At 46.6% G+C, this 13570-nt stretch overlaps 1 protein-coding gene across 2 annotated transcripts; it reads right to left on the reverse strand.

The window, feature by feature from the left end:
- Positions 1 to 2630: 2630 nt before the first annotated feature.
- On the reverse strand, positions 2631 to 5938 carry NXT1 (nuclear transport factor 2 like export factor 1). 2 transcript variants are annotated; one of them, XM_066386966.1, is made up of 3 exons: positions 5439 to 5938; positions 3754 to 3887; positions 2631 to 3380 (listed from the first exon to the last, which is right to left on the reverse strand). In XM_066386966.1, the coding sequence occupies exon 3, from the start codon at positions 3314 to 3316 to the stop codon at positions 2894 to 2896; it is 423 nt and encodes a 140-aa protein (XP_066243063.1). In that variant the 5' UTR covers positions 3317 to 3380; positions 3754 to 3887; positions 5439 to 5938; the 3' UTR covers positions 2631 to 2893. The 2 variants fall into 2 exon arrangements, with proteins under 2 accessions (XP_066243063.1, XP_066243062.1); XM_066386965.1 differs by lacking the exon at positions 3754 to 3887 and having other exon boundaries at positions 5439 to 5928.
- Positions 5939 to 13570: the final 7632 nt, after the last annotated feature.

A 13570-nucleotide genomic window follows, 5' to 3' on the forward strand; every position in this document is an offset into this window, starting at 1 on the left:
GAGGGCACTAGTGCCCTTTGCCCTTGATTAATTCCATTACAATAACTTGTGAGTTTATGCATCATTTCCATCCTTCCTTTCTTTCATATACATTTTTGTGATTTGCCTGTTTCTTTCTTTGCGCTACTCTTTTTCCCTCTTACTGATTTTCCTTAATGAGTTGTGTTCTTTATGTAGCAAGCAGTAAGGCCTGTCCTTTGCGGCACATACCCTTCTCCAGTTTGTCACTGGTGATTGTGTTTTGCTGAAGTAAAACAACCCCTGAACCACAGTGGCTTCAATGATATGGAAGTGTACTGCTTGGTCCCGAGAGAAGCCAGAGGGGGTCACCCAAGGCTGGTGAGAGGTTCCAGGAGGTTGACAGGACCCCGGGGCCTGCTTTCCCTTCCTCCATCCTGTTCCCGTGGCTGAATTGCGCCTCATGGCCACCTAGAGTTGCTAGAACATCAACTCTCACACTTTCTAAAGAACTGGATGAAATTTGGGAGGGAAAAAAGGAGGGAGGAGGAAAAATGGCTGGCTGCCCGTCTTTCAGGGAGTGTTCCGTGAAGTGTCTCACAACTCACTTGGCTCGTGGAGTCAGGGGGCCACCTGCCTAGGTGGTCTAAGGAAGGCTGACCTTTCATCTGAATGCTTTCTGACCGCAAACCCTTGTTCTGAAGGAGGGGAGAATGGATGGATACTGGGTGGCCAGTGGAGGCCGACCTTAGTGCCCTTCAGACTGTGCCACCTTAGTCCCCAAACTTATTGCTCCATGGGGACAACTGCTACTGTCTTGAAGCTTCTCAGGCCAGTATGGTTCAGACTCCAGGGAGTTCATGTCAAGGTGAGGGCCCGATGTGACTTATGCCCTCTATTCAGACCTGAGGTAATGAAGGCGGCATTGCACCTTTTGAGATTTGAAGACCAGCAGCATCTCCTTCCCAATCCATCTCAGCTAATCCCCGCGCCCACCCTACTCCTTCCCGAGGGATAGTGCTTCAGCGTCTCTGACAATTCTACATCTTGGCTTGGAACCTCCCTCTTACGCCTTGTTTTACCAGAATCTTCACTGAATTGTCTAGTTTTATTATGCACATATCTGTGACTGGTTGAACCACTCTTTATGTGGCTTTGAAACAATGTATTCACCACTTCATTCCTTGCCTCTGATTCAAGTATGAACCCCTGAGGGCAAGGAACCCACCTGTGCCTACTCTGCTTCCTCGGTGCCAGGGCAGAGCCGTTCCCTTACAAAACACCATGTACCTGTCGCAAACCTTTTTTCTCACCAGAGTGTGGCACAGGCCCTGAACCTATGAAGGTTTAAAGATAGGATTCTCTTCTATCATTTAAGTCTAGGGGTAGGAAAACTGGGGCCATTTTGGTGATTTCACATGGTCACCAGGAACCCAGGCTCCTTTCAACTGAACACAAACCTACCTCCAGAGTATAACCAAGCTGTCCTCGTGGCCAAAGACTGAGCCAAAGCCAGTGGCCCAGCCATCCCAGCTGCCTTCCAGGTAGCAGGACAGGAAGAAGGGTCTTTGGAAGCAAGATTCCCTCGCAAGCCCAGCCCTTCTACGTTACTGTGACTTGGTCATGTCAAACCTAGCTATAAAGCGAGGTGGGTGGGTGCTGTCTCACTAAACCTGGAGATTAATTGGAGCAGGGGACAGTATGACGAGGAGGCTGTCATCAGGGTCACCGCACATATCAGTATCACTGTCCTTTTCCAGTTCTCCCTTCCAAACCCTAACCCACTACCCTACCCAAACCTAGCACATTTACCAAAGAAAATTTAAGTGGAGAAGCCTCCAGGCCACGGGATCTCATCTATTGGCCAAAGATGATGGCACTTTCTAGTTTTCTATTTTTTTACACTGGAGCAGGGGTCCCCAAACTTTTTACACAGGGGGCCAGTTCACTGTCCCTCAGACCATTGGAGGGCTCCCACATACAGTGCTCCTCTCACTGACCACCAATGAGAGAGTTGCCCCTTCTGGAAGTGCGGCGGGAACTGGATAAATGGCCTTAGGGGGCCAAAGTGCGGCCCGCGGGCCGTAGTTTGGAGACGCCTGCACTGGAGAAATGTAATTCAGAGTTGGTCTTCACGTCAATATAACTATCTAATTCTGATGCCTCCCCCACCCCAATCTCAGTACTTCTTCATAAAAGTAGTTCTTCATGTTCCCTTTATAAGCGGGTAATTAATATAGCTTCATTTACAAGCAGTTATCAGCTCTTTATAATGTCACCTGTTCTTATTCATCCAACTATCGGCTAAGCTTCTAAGGTAGGGTCCCAGCTACCACCATTAGGTAATTCACACATACTCTAAGGTGAACTACACATTAAGACACCTAGGGTACTTTTGAAAACTTCCAGTACCCAGATCTACCCTCAGACATTCCTGCATAGTTGGTTTGGGACGTGTGGCCTGAGCACAGGTAATTTCAAAGCGTCCCAAGGAATTAGTGGGGGGTGGCCGTGAAGCCCAGCCCTGTACCTGTACACCTGTGTGCACACCTATCCATGGGCAGGTGCTTGGCCCTGGCTCTCACACTCTGGAGGTGCCTTCTACTAAGCCTACTGTCTTTAACCACCTTCTTAAAACCCAGACATATCAGGCAAGAGAAAAGGACAAAACATCTTGTATTATTGTTTTATTTTCCAGAATTTCCAGAACCAGGGTCTCTACTAGACAAGAATAGAAAAATAGAAAATTTTACTACTATGAAAAGGCAACTATGACAAATAAGTATACTCAGAAAGGGGCTCCTTGAACTCGAGCAAATGCAGAGTCCCTCCTGGAGACTGTAGCCGACAGCAACAGAAAGGAATTCGTGTCCCGCATTCTGAGCTCTGCGCCTCCCTCCAGAGCTGGGGCTGAAGCAGAGGCTCTCCTGCTCTACTAGCTGGCCCAGTCCTGGAACCGGAAGCAGTCACTTGCTATCTTCCACACCGTGTTGCTGGGCGAGGCCTGGGCAGTCAGGAGGAAGTTCTGGTTGAAGTCCCGCTGTTTGTTGCCTTCAAACTTCACTGTTCCACCGATCACAACAAGGACTGTGGTCTGGCTTGGGGTAGCTTCATCAAGGACAGGCTGGCAGTCAACCACATTGACCTGGAACTCACTGGAAGGCAACATTTCAAAAAACTCACTCAAGGACTCTTGTCCTGATACAGCGTTTCCGTTCCACACCAGGGTGGCTGTGCCCATGTAGAGGCGAGACAGCAGGCGCCTCCGCTTATCCATGGTGGTGTAGTAGACATTGACAAACTCCTCAGCAGCCCTGCACGCCTGATCCACATAGGTCTTGAAGTCCACTGTTGCCATCTCTGGCTCTGGGGAAGGAGCGGCTCCTCCGCCCAGGTGCTTCCTGCACCTGAGGGAGCTGGCGCTGTGGGGCAGGAAGGACGAAGAGAACCCACATCAATGCCAAGCTGTATTCTCTCCTGACCACTGAACAGTCGTCCTTTTCTATTGGTGGCAAAACAATTACATACTTTAGAGAGATGTCTCTAGGCTCAACTTGCTGCTTACACCTAATCTTACTAAACCTCATTTGGATCATTTTAAAGTGGGAATATTACCACTTGTGGCATAGTTGTAATATTAATTAAATAATACAGTGTATACTAAGTGCTTAGTCAGAAAACCCTGATAACCTACATAGCTACATATTACCCCAAATTTTAAAAATCTCATTTTATAAAACAGTACACTTGACAGAAGCCACTGTACCCTGAAAGTGTGGGACAGGTGTGACTGACCCTAGAGAAGAGAAGAAAGTTTATCCTCACAACAGTGGGCCATGCTGAAGGGAACATTGGCCCCAAAAAGGTCAATCAGATGGCATATACCTCACCAGCGGGTGACAGTCTGTCATTAGTTCACTTCAAAGAGTCTAGAAAATTAAAAAAAAAAAAGGTTTCTTAAGAGAGTAAGAAAACAAATGCCACAGGACAGAACCAAATGACAGCCATAAGCCTCAGGATGAGCTATAAGAAGCAAACTTGGTGGCTGACTGGGAATGAGAATGCAGAACAGGTGGCACCTGCAGCACAAACACCGACCAGGACCAGGTAAGTCCTGTGAGCTGCAACCGGAAGTTAGAATGGAAGAAATTTTATGGAGGGGTGGGGGGAGGGGGCAGCAAAAAAGAACTTCAACTGTACCTGAGATGCCACATTTCTTTCAAATAAAAGTCCAAAAGTATAAAGAAATAGTTGTTTCTTTTCAGGGTATGGTACAACTGTTAGTTCTCTGTTCTTTTTTGCATGATTAAAATAGAACCCAACAGAAGCCATTACTAAAATAGCGGACATGTTTAGACTTCAAATGTGATAGTGAACAATTTTTCATTTTGCAGACTGTAACTTTTTAAATGAAATACACTAACGATTCCCCAGGATTGGGAAGGAGTGAGAGCTGAGAAGGCGGCTCCATTTCCTGTAAAGGCCTGAGGAGCTCGAGCAGGGCCAGGTGCGGACCCTGGCGCTCCCACTCCCCGCAGACCTGCCCTTACTTCAGCCAACTGCTGAGCTGGTGTCTAAGAGCGTCCACGCATTACCTCATTTAACGGTCACCACAAATGGGCGAGAGGCATTAGCACAGGGTGGGCAAAGCAGGCTTCCAGTCGTTCGTATGGGAAATTAATAAATAATGCAAGAATAAACTGTTTCTGTATTCACAATTATAAACCCACTTTTGCCACACCCTATATAATAACAATTTTATTAATGAGAATACTAAAACTTAGATTTGAATCAGGGTCTTGACAGTAGGCACAGTCCTAATTTATTACCTGTAAGAACGTGCGTGGCCCTTGTAAATGTTGACAAGATTACGCTGTCCTTTTACTTGCTTACTTTCTAAGCCCCCGCACTTCTGAAACCGTCTGGAAGCGCACAATTCCCCGACCGCGCGTGTGAACATTTCCTTCCAGAGGCCCACCTGCTCATCACCAAGGTATTCCTCCCCCCGCTCGGGCCAACCCAGACGCGCCCTCTCCCCGCTCCCGTTCCAAGCAGATTACTACCGACCCCGCCCCGACGCTTAACCAACGACCGCCTCCACCCGCGCGGCCAGCCGCCCACGGAGCTCGCGGCCGGCCCGCCTCCACCGGGTCAGGAAGGAGGGTGAAAGAAGCGTAGGAAGAGGCCACGGAGCTCCCGCCTCCCGCCCGGGGAGCTGGACTCGGCAGGAAGCAAGAAGCACGTAAGGCTCGCGCTCCCCGGCCATCTTCAGACCCGCAACCTGATCGGCGCACGGACACTTCACCGTCCGGCGAATTTACTGCCCAGCTCTTCGCACAGGCCGAGGCCTGACACGGCTGCAGCGCTGCCACCCGGACAAGCACAAAACCTGGCTCGATCCTGACAATAGAGGGAGGGCGCGGGGACACACGGGGAGTTGTGTCGTGAGGCCATCGGACCGTCCCGCGGGGACTACCTACCTGCGCCCGCGCAGGCCGGGCTCAGCGTGGGCGGCAACCTCGGCCAGCCCCGGTCAGCGTGGGTCGGGGCGTCCTTGTCCGGCGTCCCCCGTCCGGCGCCCCGCGCGTACCACGAATCCACAGCGAGCCGGCCCTGTGGGTCGCGGGGTGCCGAGGCCCCGCGCCCCCGCCTTCACCCCTCTTCTTCCCGGGACTCCTCGCTTAGGCAGCTGGACCTCGGAGCCAAAGACTTGATACTGCCTTGCGCGGGTTCCCCCGTAAGGCCCGCCGGGCTCCGCGCAAACGGTAGCGTCCCCGACACCGCCCACTCTCACACCAGGTGAAAAACAGCTGTGCCAGCCAGTGAGACCGTGGCTCAGAGTCTGGCTCCGCCTATGTGTGGCTTATAGGCGCTGGCGACTTCTGGGAGAGGCGGTTTCCCAGAAGACACTGCAAACCCGTTCTCAAGTTTTCATTGGTCTAACTGGAGCTCGGGGGCGGGTCAGCGTCCCCAACTGGTTAGGTGGGATCTTTGATTGGGTGAAATCTCCAAGTTTCGACCCTGGAGCTCCTTGGCGGGTCAGCTCCCCAGTCGGAGGAGTTCATTTAGTAAAAATGGGTGTGGGCAGTGTGCGGGCTCACCGCGGTTCCCGCTCCAGGACTCTGTTGGGGTGATTCTAGTTTAAGACTAGTGCAGCTTCATTTGATGCAATCACGCGAAACCAGCCGGGACAGCGACCCAACTTAAAGCTTTCAATCGGAAATAGCATATGGGGAGCCAGGGTGTCCCGCGAGGGCTTCGCACCACTGGGACAGTGAGTGAAGCGTCAGAGCCTCTATTGAACTCTACCTCATCAAATACCTGCGCTGATCCTAAAGGATACATAGAGAAAAACCAATTTATGTTAAGTGGGAAATGAAGCCAAAAGTGAGAGAAAAGTTTAGGGTGTGGTTAAGGCTTGAAATTGACAGAAGTATGCCAAATAGAGAAACTTACCTTCCTGTGTCCTGTGGATTGAGAGACTAGAAAGACCGCCTCCCTTCAACTCTGGCTGGAAACTTCTTTCTGTTCTCCAGCATCGGAACTAGCTGTATTTCAGTTAATCTGTGATTTTTTTGTTTTCACTGAATTTTTGTTGAAGACAACAGACTCAATAGAAGGGAACTAATCAGTGTGGGACTTGGGAAATATAGTTTACACCATTAAACGTTTGGGGTCTTCATACACAAGATTCTCAGGTCCATCCACTGGTCTGAGAGACTGAATAATTCCTTGCAAATCTGTGGCAGACCTCTGGACATGTGAGGTTTTCTGCTGTTGCTTATTTTTAGAGTGTGCATGCATTCCACTCATACCTTGTTAGCTACCTTATGGTGTACCTTTGCTTGCATTCCTAAAGAATCCTTGCTCTTAGATTTCAGGATAAATTTAGAAACTAGATTGGCTTTCTAATATAGCCCCCCCCCCCCACTTAAATCACACAGGCAGAAAAATTTGGATAATGAAAAATTAAGTTGTAGGCTGAGAGTGTAAACTAGCATCTATAGAGCAGTATTCACACCAAAATGTCTTTATAAAGCCTCAGACAGCTTGACCAGGTGGTGGCGCAGTGGATAGAGCATCATGGAGGACCCAGGTTTGAAACCCCAAGGTCGCCAGCTTGAGCGCAGGCTTATCTGGTTTGAGCAAGGCTCACCAGTTTCAGCTCAGGGTTGCTGGCTTGAGCAAGGAGTCACTCTGTCTGCTGTAGCCCCCCAGTCAAGGCACATATGAAAAAGCAATCAATGAACAAGTAAGGTGCTGCAACAAAGAATTGATGCTTCTCATCTCTCTCCCTTCCTGTCTGTCTGTTTCTATCTGTCTCTCTCTGTTCTGTCAAAAAAAAAAAAAAAAAAAAGAAAGAAAGAAAGAAAGAAAGAAAGAAAAGCCTGAGACAATAAAATTAGAATGTAGTGTACAAAAATTCAAATCAATTGACTCAATGGACAGCATCAATGGAATAAATAAGAGTTGACTTACTACATGCCCACCAGGTTGGATGTCTACTACTTTACTTTTGCTCATGTGTATATGTATCTTTATTATATGCGGCTTAAGTGTCTGTTTGTCACCGATAGCTTATTGGTTGTTTGCGTAACTGTACTAGCCAATGGGGTGAAGTTGCCATGGCATTCAAATAGTCCCGCCTTCTGGCATGCCACCTCACAAATTGAGGTTAAAGATTGGAGCAATTATTATGCTGTTAAGAAATCTTAACACCAGAAGGGATCTTTGCAATGGTACAAGACTAGAGGTTCTCCAATTGAAAAATAATGTCATAATAGCTAAGTCTTTGACTGGCTCCTCTAAAGGTGAAATACATGTCATTCCAAGAATTGATTTGGCTCCATCTCAAACAGGGTTGCCGTTTCAATTGAGACGTAGACAATTTCCTGTAAAACTTGCCTTTGCTATGACCATCAATAAGTCTCAGGGCCAAACGCTTAAGCATGTTGGCATTTTTTTACCTGAGCCTGCATTTGGACACAGTCAACTTTATGTTGCCTGTTCAAGAGTTCGTGAAAGAACGGACGTAAAATTAAAAATAATTGATGGTCCTCTGCAAGGTGAGCTTAAAATGATGGAAAGATCTACACAAGAAATGTTGTGTACAAAGAGATCTTTGTCATGTGAATTAACATTTTATTATTTAAATCACCTTTATTTATTGAGCTAGCGGTGGCTCTTAAGAAATGTACCACCAGTGGTTTCCTTCATTGCACTCTACTTTAAGCAATTAAGCAAGTAGAAGGGGGAAACCCCATGGGGCAGTAAGCAAAGGGGCGTCCTCGCTGCCTGCCCTGGGTAATTCAGTTTGAATTAGCAGACACCTTTGCACAAATCATTTTAATTACAATTTATAATATCTAGAACAGTGGTCATTTCGTATGACCGCTGGGCTTTCTAGTATGTTATATGTGTGTGGTTGTGTGAGTATGTTTGTGTATGTGGTATATATATACACAGTGGAATACTACTTGGCCATAAGGAACGACGACATAGTATAATTTATGACAACATAGATGGACCTTGATAACATTATACTGAGTGAAATACATAAATCAGAAAAAGCTAAAACCTGTATGATTCCACACATAGGTGGGACACAAAATTGAGACTCATGAACATAGCTAAGAGTGCAGTGGTTACCATGGGAAGGGAGATGTGGGGAAAAGGGGAAGAGGATCAGGGGAAGAGGGACAAATATAAGGTGACAGAGGATAATTTGACTTTGGGTGTTCAGTGTACAATGTAACCAACTATTCAAATGATGTGGAGAGGTTTACCCAAAATCTATGTACTCTGGTTGATCAATGTCACTCTGTTAAATTTAATTTTCTAAATAATAAATAAATAAATTTGCTCATGTTTTCTTTTTTGTTTTGTTAAATAGTCCTTGCCACCAATCCAATGCAGGAGTCCACAATTCAGTGTGGGTAAAAGGAGAGACTTTTTTCAGGTGAACAGTTTGCAAACTGGGTAAACAGCCTCAGATGGAAAGTAAAAGGTGGGCTCCCCCACCCACTCCCTAAGGAGAAGCCCACTTTTACAGAGGAAGTTCCTGCCCTGGTCCCTGATTGGCCCATTTCTATGCAAATGATGAATCCAAATTTACACATTTTGAATGGTCTACATAACATGGTCCTGATTGGCTGGAATCATACATCTTTGGTCATTATGGAGATGCTCTAATTGCATCGCGGCAAATGAGGATATAGCTGTACACTTACAATTGAACAAGGTAGGTCTCATCCCATTGGTTCCAGAAACTTCTTTATAAGGGTTGGCTCAATGGCAGGAAGTCTTGGCAGCCTCATCTGTTGTGTTTCCCTAAGATGCAGCATGTGTGAGAGGCCTCTGTCAGCAATGGCTGCCAGATTCTAGCTATGAATTTGAGCACAATTAACGAGGATAATACCTTCCTGGCAGATATATTTCTTCTGGGAGTCTACAATTTTATTCTTATAACTTTGGTGGAGGTATCATTATTCCCGATTTTACAGATGCGGAGGCTGAGAGAAAAATGATCAGCCTGGAGTCATAGACCCACTTAAAACCTAGAAAAACTGCCTGACCAGACGGTGGCGCAGTGGATAGAGCATTGGACTGGGATGCAGAGGACCCAGGTTCGTGACCTCGAGGTCGCCAGCTTGGACCCAAGGTCGATGGCTCGAGCAAGGGGTTACTCGGTCTGCTGAAGGCCCATGGTCAAGGCACATATGAGAGAGTAATCAATGAGCAGCTAAGGTGTCGCAACAAAAAACTGATGATTGATGCTTCTCATCTCTCTCCGTTCCTGTCTGTCTGTCCCAGTCTATCCCTCTCTGACTCTCTCTCTGTCCCAGTAAAAAAAAAAAAAAAAAACCTAGAAAAACTGTTAGGAGAACATTTGTGCTGCTCCAACTTCTTGTAAAAACATAGGGCTTTGGAGCCAGGAGAGCAAGAGGATAAGAGGGCAAGAACCTTTCAGGCTCTGTCTCCATCATGTAATATTGTGCCTGAGGACTAAAAAAAATACTGTTCGAATGAACAGGTCTGGGTTCACATAATTGCTCCACCATGTTCTACTTGTGATGATTCCCCTCTAACACTCACTCTTCTCCTCTTCGAAGCAAGCCTGGTTTTTATTCCCACTATGGATCTTGATATTCGGAGGTCAGAGACAGTCTTGACTCTGAGAGGCACAACACAGGCACTGTGTCCTAAGCACAGTTGTGGAATGGTGGGAGACCATTGGAGTTCAAATCTTTGAGTCTGGAGAAGGATATTATAGAGGATTTGGGGAAAGATGCTTTTTCTGTTTCTCCTTCTAAACACATGATGTGTGGATGGTGCTACTGCAGCCATTTGTCCCCTGAGGGTAATGTCCTGTACAGTGAGGCAGCCAGAAGAGACAAGGAGAAATCAAATTTTTGATGACTGTGTTGGGAATAAAATCAGCCCTGAATTTTGGACTTCTCAGTTATAAAAACCAATAAATTATTTTTTAAAATATGAGCTGCCTCATTTATAGAATGGGGACAGTAATAATATCAATCTTTTGGGTTGATGTGAAGAGCTAACGAAACAATATGTGGTAAGTGTTTAGCATAGGAGGGAGCATAGCATAAGCATTCAGAAAATGTTAATATGCTTTGACATTTTATATGGACAGCACATTCCTTATTTTCCAACAATTCCTCCAATGACTGGCTTTTAAATTTGGGACAAGCATACTGACAAATTGGTAGGATTTGTCACCAAGTCACCTGGGCACCTTCTGGCAGCTGAGCCTGGCTTGAGCAGCAGCGGAGCACGTGGCTCCATTTGCCGTATGAAGTCCGTCCAGGGAAGAAAGCCACATGTGATCACATAGAGTCTCCGGCAGCTCTGAAGACAGGAGATTTTTGGATGTTTAAGTATGCAGACACAGGACTGATCTTTTCCTCATTTTCAACAGAGTTTGCTGATGCAGGATCTAACATTTGTTTGTCATGAGTGGCTGTGTGACTTGGAGCCAGGCAATCTACAATGATGGCCGGGCAGTTGTGCCTCTAATACATCCCCACCAAAATATGTGTTGTTTTTATTTTCCTGACTTAATAGAATTATGTGAGCTACAGCTGGATCAGAGTGAGCTGGGTCTAAGATACACACATTCACCGCCCCCCCCCCACTCACTCGTGAGCTATTGAGAGTGGTAGCCTTGATTCCTCCTGCTTTCTCATGCCTTATTGTGATGGATTATATTTTATAAAACTAGTCACAAAAATATTTCAGTCCCACATCCTCATTTAGAACCTTGCCTTGCATCCCATCAAGGCCCCCTCCGTCAGCTCAAGGAGGCCTACGTGACCATGTGAAGCAGCCCTTGACAGACAGAGTCCAGAAGAAACAGTGCTATGTAACTTCCAAGACACAGCCTTCACTGTGTTTACTCACGTCCTCGGAACCCAGTCATACTGCCATGCTGTGTGTGCCCCAGGCCACATGGATAGGCCCACGGGGAGAAGAACCAGCTGAGTTATCCTGAAAGCCCACAGTTGTGCGAGTGGGCTGCCTTGGGAAAACAGGTGCTGCAGCCCTGGGTCGGGCTGCTCGGGCTGATGTGGCACAGAGCAGAATGAGCCTCCCCACCACGCCCTGCCCACACTGCAGACTTGTCAGTGAAATAAATGAAGGTTACCCTGTTCAGTCATTAAGGTCTATGGTGGGCTGTTACGGAGCAAGCCAGCCAGAACTCTTTCCCTTACTCTTTTTGGAGTTCTGCCTAGCCCAGGCCTGCCCAGGGGCTCCAGGAGGGACCCTTCAGCCAATAATACCTCCATTAGAGCTATATGACTTCTGTAAAACTGGGTTTGCTACTCCTACTAAAGAAACCCTGGAGAGAGTCCCTGCCCCCCAAAAGTGTCACCAAGGAACCAGATACTGAGTCCAGTGAGCACAGTGCCCTCCACCAGCACGACACATTTGACCCTATGAATTTCCTCACCCCTTTTTTTGTGAGTTTCTGCACTCTGCTGGTAGATATCTTAATCCTTTCATTGATATAGCCAGGCGGCTGTGAGTTTACTTTCTCTTAAAGATGACATTCATATATCTTTGCCAATTAAGGTTTTCTGAGTTAACTTCCAGAGGATCATCTTATTTCTTTGCTTCTAAGCAGGTTCCGTGAATTAATGTTTATGAAGTACCAGTGTATGGAGACTTAGTTGGGATTCTCCAAGAAGGGAAATCTAGAGCAGGGATTCAATGCAAGTTGATTTGGTAAGTGCAGGAGCACTGGTCTAGGAGTGGGAAATTGAGACAGGGAGGTGGATGTCATACTGTGATTTATCATAAGAAATATAGATTTGATCTTTATCCCCTTCCTGGCATAAATCTCCTAAAACACTAGGAATTTTCAAAGTGATGAGAGGGATAAAAGTATCTTTGATTATATGACTTTGGGAAGAACCTAAGGGTAGATCAGGCTGCCAGGAGCCTCAACCATGGATGAGAGGGTTGGAACTTTGAGTTCTACCCTTGCATCTCCCAGATAAGGAGGAAAGCTGGAGATTGAGTTTAATTAACAGTGGCCAGCAATTTAACCAGTCATGCCTAAGTAATGAAGCCTCCATAAAATCCAAAAAGACAGGGTTTGAAGGGCTTCTGGGTTGGTGAACACACGGAGATTTGAGGAGAGTGGTATACAAGGAGAAAGTGTGGAAGCCTCACATCCTTTCCCCATATACTGTCCTATGCGTCTCTTCCACCTGACTGTTCTTGAGTTGTTTCCTTTATAACAAACCATTAATCTAGTAAGTAAAATGTGTCTCTGAGTTCTAAGCTGTCCTAGAAAATTAGTCCAATGCAAGGAGGGATCATGAGAACCTCTGGTTTATAGTCAGTGGGTCAGAAGCACAGGTATAACCTGAACTTGTGACTGTCATTTGAGGTGGAGACAATCCTGTGGGATAGACTCCTTACCCTCTGGGATCTGATGCCATCTCCAAGTAGATAGTGGCACAATTTAGTGACATTGTAGGGCACCCAGCTGATGTCTGAGAATTGCTTTGTGTGGGGCAAAAGCCCACCAACTGAAACTGGTTGGTTAGCTTAAAGGAAAGCTAATCCTTCCCAACCTGAAAATATAAGCATGAGCTTCGCAAAGCTCTCTCTCCCTTCCTGCTGGAAAAAAGGCTTTCCCCACTCACTTATTTGTTCAGGGGTCTCCAAGCAGCAGCCATGCTATTTGGGCTGGCAGCTGTAGAGTCAGTCCCCAGGAAAGAGGGACTGACTGAGCTTTGACATGGGCTAAACCATGGCGCAGAGTATCTGGACTCTAGTCTTTATATGGGGCTTAATGAAAATAAGACTGGACTTTTTCTTTGGTGAGACAGAGGGAAATGTGACATTGAATACCTATAAAAACAACCTTCTTGCAACTCTAAATAAATTTTACTGCAGAAGCCTAAGCTTCTCCAGCAGTCCAGCACCGCCCTCCTATTTAGAGCATTCTACATAAGCTGCTAGATCAGCTCTCTCATACATGGGCTTGTTCCTACATGTCTATAGTGTGGTTCTCAAACTGTCTGTAGTGTGTAACCACAGGCAAACGCATTACACAAAGGGCTTGCTTAAGCTGTATATT

This window comes from Saccopteryx leptura, chromosome 5 (assembly GCF_036850995.1).
Source record: "Saccopteryx leptura isolate mSacLep1 chromosome 5, mSacLep1_pri_phased_curated, whole genome shotgun sequence".
In the NCBI taxonomy this organism is placed as follows: domain Eukaryota; kingdom Metazoa; phylum Chordata; class Mammalia; order Chiroptera; family Emballonuridae; genus Saccopteryx; species Saccopteryx leptura.

Excerpts from the sequence above, each read along its gene's own strand:
- NXT1 (XM_066386966.1), bottom strand. The coding sequence starts at position 3,316 with ATGGCAACAGTGGACTTCAAGACCTATGTGGATCAGGCGTGCAGGGCT.